Source organism: Theobroma cacao, chromosome 9, assembly GCF_053813885.1.
Source record: "Theobroma cacao isolate CCN51 chromosome 9, ASM5381388v1, whole genome shotgun sequence".
In the NCBI taxonomy this organism is placed as follows: Eukaryota; Viridiplantae; Streptophyta; class Magnoliopsida; order Malvales; family Malvaceae; genus Theobroma; species Theobroma cacao.
In genome coordinates this window covers 46,511,247-46,527,877 of record NC_142647.1, presented here as the reverse complement: position 1 = coordinate 46,527,877, position 16,631 = coordinate 46,511,247, and the positions used below count along the sequence as shown (strand labels likewise).

At 34.1% G+C, this 16,631-nt stretch overlaps 2 protein-coding genes across 2 annotated transcripts; one reads left to right on the top strand and one right to left on the bottom strand.

The window, feature by feature from the left end:
* Positions 1 to 995: 995 nt before the first annotated feature.
* Positions 996 to 6,554, top strand: LOC18590397 (DNA glycosylase/AP lyase ROS1-like). Its single transcript, XM_007015883.3, has 18 exons — positions 996 to 1,275; positions 1,380 to 1,673; positions 1,828 to 1,918; positions 2,050 to 3,076; positions 3,189 to 3,268; positions 3,333 to 3,417; positions 3,506 to 3,597; positions 3,684 to 3,752; positions 3,870 to 3,906; positions 3,996 to 4,078; positions 4,388 to 4,813; positions 5,047 to 5,083; positions 5,158 to 5,215; positions 5,417 to 5,553; positions 5,683 to 5,748; positions 5,854 to 5,968; positions 6,041 to 6,079; positions 6,358 to 6,554. Exons 1-18 carry the CDS (start codon positions 996 to 998, stop codon positions 6,540 to 6,542), a joined length of 3,201 nt encoding a protein of 1,066 aa, XP_007015945.3. The 3' UTR covers positions 6,543 to 6,554.
* A 4,025-nt stretch (positions 6,555 to 10,579) lies between these two features.
* Positions 10,580 to 11,810, bottom strand: LOC148761032 (uncharacterized). The gene has a single exon (XM_088810406.1). The coding sequence runs from the start codon at positions 11,647 to 11,649 to the stop codon at positions 10,900 to 10,902; it is 750 nt and encodes a 249-aa protein (XP_088666532.1). The 5' UTR covers positions 11,650 to 11,810; the 3' UTR covers positions 10,580 to 10,899.
* Between the last annotated feature and the right edge of the window lie 4,821 nt (positions 11,811 to 16,631).

Genomic DNA, 16,631 nt, shown 5'->3' with positions numbered 1-16,631 from the left:
TTTAGTGTCTCATTGATATATTTATGTTGCATCTCTATTTTCTTATTATAAGATTTCATGTTCTAATATAGCTAACTTTGGGTTCAGATGATGGCTTAATGCAAGAGAATGTAACTTGTGAGCAGATTGATGCCAAAGATTGCATAGATTCCAAGAAGACACAAAACAAACCAAAAAGGAAGAAACACAGGCCCAAAGTTGTAACTGATGGCGAACAAACCAAACCAAACCCTGCAACTCCAAAGCAAGCAAGGGAAAAGAAACCAAAGCTTGCAACTCCAAAGCAAACCAAGGAAAAGAAACCAAGGGTTTCAGCTCCAAAGCAAGCTAAGGAAACAAAATCTGAGCATATAAGGAAGCGTAGAAGCTCCAGTTTGAAGGATGTCATCATTGAAGGCACAGCTCTCAATCCATTGGAGACCAAAAATCTATCTGACATCCAAAGCAACCTGATCATAGAGATCAAAGAAACCAAAGCACCTATCGCAAGGGCTTTGGATTTTCAATCTGAAAGTTTGGATGCTAAAGATGTGGGTTCTGCTTCTCCTACTGTACCAAACAAGAAAGGAAGGTCCAAAAGGAGAAGGAAATTGAATTTGTTCAGTTTCACTTTTATGGGTGAGACAAAAAAGGGCAAGAAGAGCAAGAAAAGACTATTAACTGTTAATTGGTGTCCGAGAAAAAGGAGGTTGCAAATGAAGAGGCCACAGAAGGTAAGAAGTAGAATTCACTCAAACTCCAGTTTTCTTAAACAAGTTACCCTAAACCTTTACTAATGAAGCTTATAAGGTGCTTTATTCATTGATATACTACAGGTAACTGAGAGGAATGCTTTACTCAGTGATAAGTCAGAGGTACCTGAGGTGGATGCAAAGATTGGTCTTTCATTTATTGATAAGCCAAGGGTAATAGAGACAGATACTAACTATGGGCTTCAAACTCACAATGCTGGATTTGCTGAATTTCAAGTTCACGACAACACTATAGTCACTTATATGAGTGATGATGCTTTAGTCTCTGATAAGAGGGATCTTTCCACAATGGGAGAGATGGAGGTATCTTCTTTAATGGAGAGGTTGATGGAGGCCCCTACTTTAAGAACAGAGATGGAAACCCCTGCTTTAACAGAGAGGTCTGAAAGGACAGAAACTCCAAAAGAGTTTGACAATAGTACATGCAAAAGTAAAGGTGAGGGAAGCACATCAGTAGTTCAGAAAAGTACAGGCAAGAGAAAACCTAAGGAAAGCACACCAGATGCCACTACCAAGTCAAAAGGTATTTCCCCTAGGCACAACACAACATAACATTAACAACAGAAAAGCTGTCTTTTCTATATTCTTGAAGCTAAAACAGTAAAATACATCATGCATTTGATGCAGGTCGAAAGGCAGTCTTAAGCAAAAAGGATATTAATCTAATTATTCAGAAACTGCAGTCTTTGCGTATCAGTGATGAAGGCACACTGGTTCCCTATCAAGGGACTAAGAAGAAAAAATCGTCGAAAGTTGACCTAGACTCGGAGACATTGAGAGTTTGGAACTTGCTGATGAACATAGATGATGGCGGGAGTGAAGAGGAAGCAAGTGAAGAAACTGAGAAGTGGTGGGCAAAAGAGAGAGAAATTTTTTTTGGTTATGTATCCTCATTTAATGCGCGTATGTATCAAATACAAGGTACATTGAATCCTTTGCTAAGCAGCTTATCTCTACCTTATCTATGGAATCTTTTTGTTGATGATTATGTGTCTTAATAAGAATGCATTATTTTCAATATACATTTTTGGTTAGTGATTTGCACAACCTTACTGACAGCAAACTTTCTTCATAGGGGATAGAGGCTTCAGAAAATGGAATGGTTCAGTTCTGGATTCAGCAGTAGGAGTTTTCCTAACACAGAACGTATCAGACCACCTTTCCAGGTATATAACAAACTTCTTAGCTTTATTTTTATTTTTTTCCTCTGCTCTCTTTTTAACAGATTGACAATGACAACTTAGAGATAATGATTGAGAATTATTAGTTAATTTAATGCCTTTTTTGTCTTTCACAGCAATGCCTTTATGTCACTTGCTGCAAAGTTCCCCCCTCAGCCAACATGTCAGAACAGAGCAAGTGATGAAGTCCTGGAGATCTTACGTATCCAAGAGTCAGTTGGAAGAAGCATAGCAGCAGAATATGATGCTGAAGGTAACAAGTATTTTGTCAGTGAACCTGAACCAGAAAGGAGTATGGAATTGGGAAGAGGAACAGAGACCTTGGCTGGTGGGGTAGAGGGAACAAGCTCCACTGAAATTGAAGACATTACATCAGTGTGCATGCCAAATAGTTTGGAGACTTCTAGTGGTTACGGAGGCAGTCTACAGATTAAAAACACAAACGTGCCAGAGGAATCACGCTATAACCCAAATGTGATATTATCATGCAACAAGAAACCCGAAAATGAATGTAATGAGATGAAGCATGGAAATGAAACATCCAGTTCAAAGAGATCAGCTAACCTGAAAGGTAGCTGTGGACGTATCTCTCCGTCCTGTTCTCAAGATTCCCTTGATATGTCCCTTCGCACTTCCAATCTGGAGGTAGATCATCCAGAGATTTCAGAAGATTTAGAGGTACATAATGAAGCCAAGCGTTGTGTACCCCTTGCACCAAAGGAAGAGGCAGAAGCTGAAATGGGAGAAGTTTCCCATGCTAGACACTGCTTCCAAGAGGAGATGATGAGCTTCCAGTCTCAAAAGACGCCAGTTGATGCACCTGTATTCCCTGTAGACAAAGCTGAACAAACTCAGAACACTACGATGCACCATGATGATGCACCTACCATTAGCAAGAAAAGGGGTAGAGGGAAATCACCAAAGAAAGATGAATCTACTTCAAGGGGAAAGAATAAAAATAGTAAGAAGGCAGAAGACAATTTTGACTGGGATAGTTTAAGGATAAAGTATGCCACTGGCCCAAGAAGTAGCGATCAAATGGATTCTGTGGACTGGGAGGCAGTCAGGCTTGCAGACATTGAAGATGTAGCAAATGCCATTAAAGCACGAGGGCAGCACAGAGTAATTGCAGGGAAAATCCAAGTAAGGAACCTACGTATTAGAACACCATATTCAGCATGGTTTATTCGAGATAAAAATGTAACTCAGATGGAAAATTACTCTTACAAATATTCCCATTTGTTCATTTTTGCAGAAATTCCTTAACCGAGTGGTTAACCTACATGAATGCCTTGACCTTGAATGGCTACGAAACGTCCCACCTGATTTAGCGAAGTAAGCCCACGAATATTTGAACCTGCTAAATTTGCATGTACTCATGTTTATTCTATACCCATAGGGAATACCTGCTGAAAGTTGATGGACTCGGGTTGAAGAGTGTCGAGTGCGTACGGCTTTTGACATTGGAGAATGTTGCCTTCCCAGTAAGATTTAATCTAATAAAATAATGATTACTTGTTCGTTAATAAAATTGATCTCTTCACTCAAAAAGTTGGTTGTTTCTTCAACAAGGTTGACACAAATGTTGGTCGAATAGCGGTACGTCTAGGATGGGTTCCCCTCCAACCACTGCCTGAAGAACTTCAGATACATCTCCTTGAACAGTAAGCATCATACAGCTGAGAAGCAAAATCACTAATTTCTACAAGGGAAAAGAGGATGAAAGGGCACTAATAATATTTTTGTGCAGGTACCCTATAATGGATTCCATTCAGAAATACCTCTGGCCGCGACTCTGCACCTTAGACCAGAAAACACTGTAATTCCAAAGCTTCCTATATATTAAACAATCTTAAATGAGTGTGCTTAGATGACAGAATATTTGCTGATTTCATTAAGATTATTAACTAATACTTTGACATACTGCTTGATTCAGATATGAACTACATTATCAGATGATAACCTTTGGAAAGGTATTTGATCATGATACTGTCTTTTTCACTTATTATTTATTTTTATTGAAGATGCTAAATGGTTACCACATACTTCAAAATTTTTCCAGGTTTTCTGCACCAAGAAAAATCCAAATTGTAATGCTTGTCCAATGAGGGCAGATTGCAGACACTTTGCAAGTGCATTTGCAAGGTTTGTATCATATCGATAATTAAAATTACTAAGGCCAGTTTTATTTTGGATTTAATGGGAATTTACAGGAGACATTAGATGCTGAATTAGGAAAAACAGATTTCCCCATAGTTTTTTTTTTTTTTTTGAAAGGTAGATTTCCCCATAGTTATAGATCATGGAAATAATAAAACATTCCAAGATCTCAATTGTCATCCTCATGTAAGAAATAAAGAGGTACAGCTAGATGTTTCGGCATGCTATAAACTTCCCCTTTTAGATTTATATCATAAATAGCTTGTTATTACAAATCAAAACTGCTGGATGCAGTTCAAGGCTTGCACTGCCAGGGCCATCTGATAAAATGAATGCGAGTCCAGCAGTTCCTGAAGGTTCAACTGCAATTTTCGACCCCCTACCATTAGTATCTTCATCAGAGGCTACACCATTTCATTGTTCTAGATCGCAAATCAAGATTTGTGAGCCTCTCATTGAAGAACCCATCGAAGTACTTCCAAAACTTGAATCTCCACAATCAGAGGAACCAGAGATTGAATATGATTCTGAAGGAATTCCTATTATCAGACTAAATCTTGAAAACTTCAAGGCAAGTTTGTGCAGCTACGTGAACAACAGCAATATCACGTTTGAAGATGGTGAAAGTTCAAAAGCAATAGTTGCTTTGACTCCAGAAGCAGCTTCAATTCCTGCCCCGAAACTGAAGTATGTTAGCCGGTTAAGAACAGAGCATCTAGTGTAAGTATTCATCTTTCATGTGAACTTATTGTGTATCATTTAACTCAGGGTAGGAACCTAATATAAAAAGGTAAAATTATTTAGATTGTGCCAAATAATTAGCAATACTGTTTGAACTGTACGTTAAAACTTCATGTTCATTAGAAGATTATCTTTTTTTTTTGTTGGGTACAGATTATCTTGTTATTTCAAACATAGGCAATTAATACTAACAATTTACTTGTCTCATGCAGTTATGAGCTGCCACGAAACCACTTTCTTCTAGAACAGGTAAGCTAACCTAACGAATAAAATTGTACTATGATACATGAATTTAAAGTCTGATTGCCTCTTATCTGTTACAGCTAGAACAAACAGAATCTGATGAAGAAGTGCAGTACCATCTTGCTATATGGAGACCAGGTATGATGTAAAGTAAACAATATACATTCATGAACAAGCCAATTTATCTTAATAATCCGTTAGTGCATAAAGATTAGCATATGATTGATAGATGAAATAATATGTTCTCTGGACTCTAAGATCCATATTCCCCCAAGTTTTCAAGCCTATTCTCACATTATGAAACAATATGTTTTGCATTGGGGCAATATATGGTGTCAGGTGAAACTGAAGACTCATTGGTGCCACCAAAGAAAACATGCAATTCTATGGAGTTTGAGCTTTGCAATGATCAAACATGTTTTTCATGCAACAATACTAGGGAACAGAATGCCAACATAGTCCGTGCCACTCTTTTGGTGAGTGAACAAAAAATCACTTCATAAACCCCATCCCCACCCCCCACAAAATGAAAAACTTAAATTGTATGCATATCCTTGCTAAAGTAGTTGCAATATATATTACTAAATTACTAATTGGATGAACAGATACCTTGCAGAGTAGCAATGAGACGTAGCTTTCCACTGAATGGAACATACTTTCAAGTGAATGAGGTGAAACCATTTATATAATGTTTTTGTATTTAATCAAACTCTTATCTGATCACTAAAATTGTGGATCAAAAACTTCTGCCATGTAACATTTGATCTCCTGCGTAGGTATTTGCTGATCATGAAACTAGTCTTCGACCCATTAACATTTCAAGGGATTTGATATATAATCTCACAACTAGGACTGCATACTTTGGATCGTCAGCAACAGCAATATTTAGAGGTAGATAATCGTGATTCACAGTTCAACATGTAAACCTCAAACATTTTATTCATAAAATACCTTTTTAAACAGGTTTATCAATGGAAGAAATTCAGAAATGCTGTTGGAAAGGTACGAAAGTAGTTCCTAAAAACCATTCATCAGGGGTTTTATTGTTGTTATAGCTGATTGTGTCAAGGACAAGATTTACAATTAGCATCAATGAAAGGTCAGAGTGGTGCAAACCCAAGACCAATACCATCGAGACTGAGTGAATCTTTAACTATTGAGTCAAGCTCTTTTTAGCTAGCATGAGCCAGTTACTATATTTTGCCAGACATGTTTTATTTTGATCCTTGACATAATCTCTGGTAGTCAAATTTTAGTACTAAAACTTTTTGATTTTTCAGGGGTTATTTGTGTGAGAGGATTTGAGCGTAGTACAGGGGCTCCTAGACCACTCGTAAGAAGATTTCACTGCTCACCAAGTAAGATGGAGAAGGTAAAAAGAGAGACAAGGGAAGATGGGATGTCCAATAGAGGTGGCAAAAGGAAAGCAAAAGAAACACGACATATAATTGATGACAGAACCTGAAACGATTTTCATTTCAATCCTCAACTTGTAAATAATTTATCATTACCAAATGAGTGGTATATATTTCCATTTGTAAATTTTTGACAAATTTACATCAATTTGTAAAATATTTCCATTTGTGATGGATGGTATTTTTTAATTAGAGATTTCAACCTAAAAGGTTTTTCAAATTCAAACGATGGTATAAATGATGTAGAGTTTATTGAATGAAAAGAGAATTACGTTTTGTTATTATGATAATTTATTCAATTAAATCAATATCAAGTTTTACATTTTAATAAAAAAGAAACCATATTCAATTTTAGTTGATGAGTTGACGTGACCAAAAAATTTTGATACATTTGGTCATCTCATTGGTTGAGATTGAATCTAAAGACAGGTTCAATTTTCATTTAAATTAAAAGTTTGTTTATTTAAAATTAAAATTTAAGAATTCATTTATTATTATAACACATAAACATTTTTAAGATTTAAGCTTTAACAAAAAAAATTTAAGAGCTAACTAAAATGTCAGCTGACATCCTTTTAAAAATTTATTGAAGTCTTCTTAAACAAATTCTACAAATAGATAATTCTCAATTCTCACCGAACTATGTTCACATTTTAAATAGATATGTTATAAAGTAATTATTAACAAAGTTAATTTGTTGAATTAGATTGGCCACGCGGACGATCCATTACATTAATCATGGTTCTTTCCCTTTTAATGAATTTGCCAATTACGTAGGCACACATGCTAATATTGGTCTCACTGTGCGTGACACTGGCCATATTAAGTGACCAGTAAACCATTACAGGTCAAAGGCATCCCGCGTTATAATATATTTTATTCCAACTACTGTGGAAATGGTCCAAAATAATTTTTTCTTTTCTTGTCTTTAGATGTTTTTGGTCAATTTGTAAATAAAATTGACCCTTCAAAAAAGCGTGTTTAACAGAAACTAAATCCCTTGTCTATGTTTCCTGTCTTATTGTATACTGTAATTCTCATAAATTGTCTTTTTTTTTTTTTTATAATTGTGTCGACATTTATTTGATTTTATCTCAATTTTATTTTCAATAGAAATAACAATAATTACACGAGATAAATAAACAAAAATTGAACACTCTCCATCCATAATTTTAATTCAAGATCGAATTCTTCATGGTGAGATCTTCCCTTTAAACTATTTTTCGAAGATTAATAAACCAAAAAGAATCCAACCAATAAATCATGAAGCCTACTTTTTTTTTTTTTTAAGGAAGATAAGCTTTTAAGAAATTATCTTCACGATTCCTTTGTAATTTCCGAGGTTTCAACTTTGATTAACAAAATCCTATATCTCTACGGACAAGATATGGACGGCTCAAATAACCTGTACCTTTTAAGCTTAATATTATAATAATATGACGCCTTGGAGTAATGTATGTGCAGTGCCGTCAACAAATTCTCGCCTTTAACGGTGGGTAACAGATTTTTGCATATTTTAAGATTCTAACTGTTTTAGTCAACATTGTTGTAGCTTCACACGTCATTCAAATATTATTAACTTCTAAAAAGTTTAACGTTTTAACCTTTTGAGGTATATATATATATATATATATATATATATATATATATAAAAGTATTTTTACTCTTTGGTGCATTTTTACAAGCAACATCTAAATATTAATTAAAATAATCATATAACTATTTTCTTAGTTCACCTATTCTTTCAGTTATTCTTCTTTTAGAGACGAGTATCACGTACTGTTAAATATATAATATATTATATTACAAGAGGATGGCACTTTGTGACTTGATGCACCTCTTATACTTGTTATGCGTGTGTTTGACTTGCAGCCTAGGATTTTTCCAGGAAATTGTACTGCTTATTACCATCCTTGTGTAGCTTAATTTACATAAAAATTTTCAAAGCTAAATTCCTTTTTTTTTTCTTTTTTCTATGTTACATGCAAGACTTGGATATTGTAAGTGATACATAATTTAATCAGGAATTGCAACAATATTTCAATCAGCAATTTTTTAAGATCGAATCCAGTCAAGATTAAAAGCTTAAAAAAAGTAGAGGAATATCTTAAAGAACGAAAACTATTACATGGATTTCATCACCTTAAACGCTGTCGTTTCTTAGAACCAGAATTCCGCGCCAACGGCTGAAGCACCGAATCCTTGTACCTGCACGGCAAAACCCGTGTCCTCCCGCGTTTCGTTCTGACCACCTGCGAAGCCTCGTCGGAACGTCCGTATAAATCTGCCACCCTACAGTCTCTCCCTTTCTCCATCGATTCCTTCCCGTTTATCTCCTGAGTTTCCAACTCGCTACTGAGTCCACCACGTTCCAACTCTCCATTTGCCGAACTTAGATCCCCTGTCTCAATAAGCAAATTAGCTAAAGAACCCCCCTCCTGTCCGAGCTCGCTCCTGCAAAACGGCTCCGTTTCCTTCTTTTCATCTTCAACGTCGATTTCAGGAACTGGGTTTCTTTTCTCTTCGTTTTCATTTTTCTCTTGATTTGAGTTGGCTTCAATAGCATCCGAATTGCTTTCAGTTTCAGGTGAAGAAGTCAACTCCAAGTTCAAGTCAATAAGGAAACCCTGATTACCAAAAGATTGGGCCTTATCCTGGGAGCTTGATGAGGCGGAGGAAGAATCAAGTTGAAGAAGTTGACGATGAAAAGATGGGTTGGCTTTTGAGTTTTGTTGATTTGGAGGAATAGAGCAGATGATGCTAAGGATCTTTTGCAAGCACATGTGAGCTTTCGAATATCCTCCTCCTTTACCACCAAGGAATTTATTCGAATCCATTGATGTAACACAGGAAAGAAAAAGCGAATAAAAGATAAAAAAGAAGACGAAGCCCCCTTTCCTTTTAATTCATCAGCGATCCGATCCGCTATAGCTAGAATTTGAACAGTTTTTTCTTCATCAGTTTCTGCAAAATCACAAGAAAGAAAGACACGCCAAATTCTGAAAGGCACCACGCAAAAACCAATCTCTTTCCTTAATTAATTCCTTCATTCTTTGTCGCTTCTCCCTTGCTTCTCTCTTGTTTCTTCCCTCCTTTCTGTATATAATGTATTTCTGACTTCTCCCCTAGAAAGTTGTTGAAGAGTCAAATGAGACGAGAGGGTTAATGGGGTTAATATAAATGACGTGGTGCATGCGGAAGGACGGATAGCGAGCAGTGACGATAAAAATATGATCACGTGGAAGGGAAAAAAAAAATATGACCCTTGCTTTATCTGATCATCATAATGATGATGATATGGGTCCTATGATGAGCTTTAAATTTCTGGACTGAATTCAGTACGACGTCGTTTTGACTAGGCTTCTAGATTCTAATACTGGCTGCTGCGGCTTTTTCGCTTCTGTACCTTTGACCCTTGGCAGGCAAATTCTTTTTATATTTCAAAGAGAACGTACAGTTTCTTGGAAGCCGAGTTCAAAAGCAGAAGATGAAGGAAAAAACCATTATATATCCTTCGGTCCGCTTCCACGAGGACGAGGGATAGCTGCTTTCTGCGGTGCGCGGTGACTTACGGTAGAGTTTGTACTAATAGCTAGGGTGTTTTCTTTTCAGACATTCACTTAACCAAAACCAGTGAATCTTACAGTGTCATTTAAATTTTGCAGTCGGTTATAGTAGTAAACATCATTGATCATTGTAATATACTGAGGAGAAAAAACCCAATTCCGGGAAAAATAAAATTGTAAAAAGAACGTGAGGGAAAAGTTTGGGTTCAGGAACTGGGCCCTTACTTTGAAACATGTGACACTGTTTTTCCTAACCTGGGGAGCTTCACACGACAGAGTGAGACAATTGACCTTTCAGTTGTCTTCAAGCACAAATGAAAAATTCACTAGTACTCCTTCAATTTCAAAGCCAATAACCATGTCTAGACATAGTTGTAGACGCAGAGTGATAGACATAAACCAGTTTTCAGTTTAGTGAAGAGCATGACGTTTACTCATTAAACACATTATTACAAGGAAAAAGATTCTCCTCATACTTTAAGCCAGTGCTGACACCCGAAAATTATCACAGACAAAAGGAATTGAAAAATTAAAAAGATAAGCTAAAGGATTTATACTTTGTCAAAATCTACAACTGGATAATATAATTCAATACTGCATTAATAGCTACAAAAAAAAAAGACAAGAAAAAAAAAAACATCTCTGTCACCCAACTTAACATTCTGCAGTCTGCATTTACCTTTGACAGTTGACAGACACCATAGTTCCTGATTTTCTCCTTTACCAAAGGCCATCTCTTTCTGCCACTTCGTAGTAACTCCCATAAAACCCTCCAACACGTAAACAGTAAAAAAAAAATCACTTTTTTTTTTACGGCTTTCTTTTTAATTTTTTTTTTTTTTTACCTCGACCTCCGTTTCTTCTTTGAAACCACGGCTGCTGCTGCTGCTGCTGATCTCTGTGGTCGCTTCTTCCATGGCTCCAAAACCGAGTCTCTAAACCTGTGTGGCAAAACCTGACTTCTCCCTCTCTTTGATCTAACCACCGGCGATATATCTTCAAATTCCCCGAGCCCTTCTTCTTCAACGTTAACCGAAGTGTCGTCCTTATTCCTTTTCATTGAGCCACCACTTTCTTCAACCTCTTCAACTTCCTTATCCTTTTCACTCACACAATAATCCCTGTCTGAAATCATCTCTGCCGCTTCTATAAGTAAATCCAAAGAATCAGTGAACGCTGCCGCCGTTTTAACTTGACCGTCAGTACCGGTTTTAAACTCGTCGCTTTTTTGCATTTCCGTGACATCAGAAGAAACATCAGTGGCTGTAGCTGTAGCTGTTTTCTCTTGAATTTCTTCAGTTTCTTCTTCTTCTCCATCTGGGTTTTTGCCGACGAAGCTGTTCTCGGCTAAAGACTCAGATTTTTCTTCACTCTCATCATCATTGAGAAAAGACCCTAACCTTAAGTTTAAGTCAATATCAAACCCTCCCTTCTTGAAAGGGTTTGGGATATTTTGACACGGTGGTGGAATAGTTGAAATAATATGAAGAATCTTTTGAAGACATGCTTGAGCTTTGGAACATGATCTTCCATGGTGTGCGTTACTAAAGCAAGAATCTCTTACCTGATTATTGCAGCACAAAGAAGCCATTTTGGGAGTCAAGCAAAAGAACCCAGGTTCCCTTTCCTTTCACATCTCACAAGGCTTTGCCAAATTTTTCCAAGAAAATTCAAGAGAGAAAAAAATGAATAGTAACTGAGAGAGAGAAAAGAAACAAACAAGCTAAAGCATGCTCGATAATCTTTCCGTATTTAATAGTAGCATTTTGTTTTTATATTCTTGGAATTTCGATTTATAGCTATGAGATAATGGAAATGAGAGGAAAAAAAACAAGACATGGGATACTTTGGTGCTTTAGTGACGTGGCATGTTGGCTACCAGTCATTGCATCCGTGGCGAAAGATGATTGGGTGTTGGACATGGTAGTGGCACGTAAGTAACCGATGAGAACAAAAACTTGTCACCGGGTTTACGCCCTTGGCCTTGGGCGTTTCTCTTGTGTTTGCAAATAGAATGGTGTCCTTTTCTGGAAAGCTTGTTTTGTGTGATCTTTTGTTTTCTTTCCTTTCCAAAGGAGGATAATTATTTTTAAAAAATTAATTTTTAGTAACTCCATCAAGAAATTTCCATCTTTTTTATAATAATAATTCATCATCCGTGTCTAGATTCCGTTAGGTATTGGGAAAATAACTTACGGAATGAAAATCTTTTCGGTAAAAAATATTTTATTAAAAAATTTAATAATTTGTTTATTTAAATAAATTATCCAAAATATTATTTCCATTTTATAAGAGATGCTAATGAGCCTAACTCCACACATTTTTTTAATTTTACCAATTGTCAAAATATACTTGATCTCATCATCTCAATAGCCATTCAAAGAAGAAACTTTATATTATATTTTTATTTAAATTAGTCAGCATATTGTCTAGAAATAGTCAGAAATTGACCCTCCCTTGTGTGCCTTTTCTCGTCCTTTTTAATTAGTGGGGTCCTCACAGTTTTACGAGGAAAAGTTAGCTAATGAACAAAGTGAAAACAGGCCAAAAAAATCACCAAATTAATATAAACAAAACCACTTTGATAAATCCGATTAGCAGCCACACCCCAAAGATTAGTTGAAAATTATTTTTATTTTAATAGGGAGAGGGAGATTCGGACTTCATATATTAATTAATGAATTAAATATTCAGATATAATTACAAATGATTTTTATTAAACTAAATATATATATATATATATTATATTAGTACTAAGCTTTCTGATAAGAGAGTGGATACTGTATATAGGCCAATAAAGAAATAAGCAAGTATTTTTGTCTTGGATTGATCTACCAAACCAGCTAAAATGCCTAAAAGCTGGGATTACTGTTGCTATCTCTTCAATGCATGGAGTGGTCCCTCCTGAAAAAGCTACAGAGCAAGGTTTTTTTTTTTTTTTGTTTGTTTCATTTGGACGCTGATTTATTGAACCTCGCCTCTCTTTCCTTAACAGAATTTGGTTGTGAATCAAATTGGAAAGTTGCACACCAGAAACTATTAGGGAAATGAAAACTTTCTTTCCATTCAATTCTTAAGTGTTGAAGAGGGGTACCCACCTCTTCTTAAACACAAAAATAACATCTCCAAACATGTATAGAAATTTGCAATTTCATGATATTTCTGCAAATATAATAACCACGTTTTTACTTGTATGATGTCTTAAAATTTAGTGTATTCAAAAATTATTATATATATATATATGTATGTATGTATGTATATATATCTACGTGAATACACGGCAGGGTGTACCTTTATGGCTCCTTCTAAAAATTTTAAAGCTTTTTATATATTACATATATTTTTTAATCAGCCATGAAATAATTTTTTATTGAATTATTAATTCAAATAAAAAATAATAAATGTCCCTATAAATTTATTTAACTTCATCCTAACTTTTAAATGTTTTTCCTTTTAAGTTTCTTCACATCTCTTTTCATTTTTTTTTCTCTTTCCCTTCTCTTTTATCCTTTCATTGTAAAATTACATGGAGATAAACTTTTTTTTAATCTTTTATTTTTTTATATTGTTTATTTTTTAATATTTTATTATTTTTTCAATTTTGTTCTATTTGATCATATGTTTTAAGTTTTTAAAGATTTTCTTCTTCAAATTTCTATAAATCATCTATTATGTTCTTCTTTTTTCTTTTTTGTTATATAGTTCTATATTCTACTTACTATATATTTTTTTATTATACGTTCTCAATGATTTTAGTTGAAAGAAAATTATCTTTGAGTATTTAGCTTTTAAACAATAGTGATTATATAAGAAAAAATTATTAATCTTGCATATCGTATTTAATTATTTATATTTTATACATTATTCATCTTCATCTTTTGTCCCTAATAAAAGTTAGCTAGCTCCACTCCTGCATAAATATGTATTTATAATGTTACACACTAAAGTTGTTGAGGTGTAATAATTAGTTGAAAACACAAAAGTACTAGTAGTTTGGGACGAAATAAATTTACTCATTGATATTTAAAATTTGACATTTAATTATCTTATGTTTATTTTGTTAAAATTTTCTTGACATGGTTAAAAATAAAATAACTAGAATATCTCTTAGTTCATTAAAAAAATATTAATAATAAAATAAAAATTTTAAAAAAATTGAAAATTCTTGAAAATAAAATTAATGGTGTTAAGTTAATGGGTAACAGAAATAAATACATAATAATTAAATGTCACATTTAAATCTCAATGAACAAATATATTTTATCTCAAATCACATGGTATTTTATAATTTAACCAAATTAGAAAAAAAATACTAGGTATATGACTTACTTTTTAATAATCTCAAATCTCCAAAACAATATCCAAACCAACATTGTCAAAGATTTGTCCATTGTTTCCAATTATTATTAGGGTGGATTCCAAACTCCGTACCCATGTTAGTAAAATATGGTTATTCATTCTAATTGTATTCCCAAGTTGACATAAGTTGGAATCATTATCTCATGTGGGGATGCTAAAGCTTTGATAATGACCTTATTAAAGTTAATATCGTTCCATGGCAAGGGTGCTTTTGACAAAGGTTTGTTCTATAATTGTGACTTGCCAAGAAGTTGTGTCTTAATGGGGTAATAATCACATTTTACACCATAAAAGTAAGTATTACGACATGTTTAGTTGGAGGAATGGCTAAACCATTATCTCTTTATTCTTTAAAAAATTTTCTCTTTATCTTAAAGAATAATTATTTCAAAAGAATGACTTTTCCTCAAAGCTTTAGAGCATCTTGGAAGGACTGTTGCCCTCTCCCCTCATGCAACAAGTCTCAAAGAGGATCACAAGAAATTGGGCTGAGACCCAAATTGATATAAGCTGGGTTCAAAAAGTTTGTTTAGCCAGGCCCATAAATACTAACTGGTCCAAAGTACAACCAAACAGAATCCATCAAGCAATGTAAAGAGATGACTGATTTTGTAGGCAAGCCCTTAATTTAATGAAAAGTGTAGGTATTTTTTTATTTAAAATATTTAATTTAATTTTTTTTCCAAATGAAAAAAATGGGTTAACTTAATTTTTGTTGTTCTTCGTTGTTTTGTCCACTCTAAAAGTTATTTTTGCATGCATGTTATTCAAAGAACATTAAGAAATTAATCATTTTTTTCCTCCGAAGAAGGTTCATTAATTTAATAATTTAAAAGTTGGTGTATAGCATTGCAAAAATTATGATTATGGTTTATTTTATGCTAGGTGCATCTATTATGTGTAATTCATTATTGTTAATTATGCAGAATAATTCGTTAAAACCAGAGAGCAAGGGATCCCACCAATGTTCATTTAGTTGAATTGAAAAATAAATTAATTTCCTCTTTCTGTAGTCATAAAGGCATGACTCTCATTGCAATGCAGGGCTACTACTATAATTACTGACGACAAATGAAATAAGTGATCAGTTTTGCTGCATTTATGTGAATGTATCTTGATGCAACTCTTTTACGAGCATGCAGACCAATTATATATCATAAATTTCACTATTTATTATTGCAACCATCGTGGAATCTTGTTCCAACATCCTTAATACACCATCGTTATCCACAAGTCTGAATCAGTGGACATTGAGATTTGCTATGGGTTGCCTTTGAACTAATTGTTCTGATATTTTACTGCCCTTTCTTTAGATGTAGCTGCAAAGGCAATGTAGTTTGGACATGGTACAGGCCTTTAAACGAATCAGTGGACATTCGTGCATGACGTTCATTTCTCACCTCTAGAAAAGAATTGGATTTTACTGTTGTTTTTGGCTTCACACATCCTTTGTATTAACTAATGCCTTGCTTTTATCTGTTGCATGCCACTAAAGAAGCCAAAAAAAACATAAAGAAGCAGGCTTGTCTTTTGTATGCAAAGAAAGGAGGATTATAATTTAGGATTTACAGATAATTGATTAGCATCTATTCTTTTTAGAGTTGTTTTACAATTTAATGTTGTATAGAGAATAATGAGAATAATTAGAATAAGTGAAACATGACTTTACACAGAACAATTAAAACAAGTGAAGTATTATTTCACACGGAACAATTAAAATAAACGGGATATTATTCCTTGCAGAATAACTAATATAAGTGGAATAACTACTTTGCATAGAATAATCACTTTATACAAATGACTGTGAAAACAACTCGAAATAAGTGACAAGGTTCACAGGTTAATTTTTATTGACATGTTTCGAAGAATTTGATTTGGTAATTCAAATATAGAGATAGTTAAAAATGTATTCTTCTTAACATTTTCTTGAATTATAAGTGTTTCTCTCTCACCTTTACCTTGTTCTCTTGTAATGGCTTCTTTTCTTATACTTGTTCACTTACACCTTTTTTTCTTAATTTATTCTCGTATAATTTTTCTCTATTATCTTTTACTTAAGAATAACTCTTCTTATATCCAATTACTTTAACAATTACATAATAATTTTCTAATTGTTATTTATTATATGCTATAAAGTTCCCATTTTAATATCCACATAATAGATTATAGAAACTATTAGTCACATTAAAACTCTTCATAATAATGTCATTCATT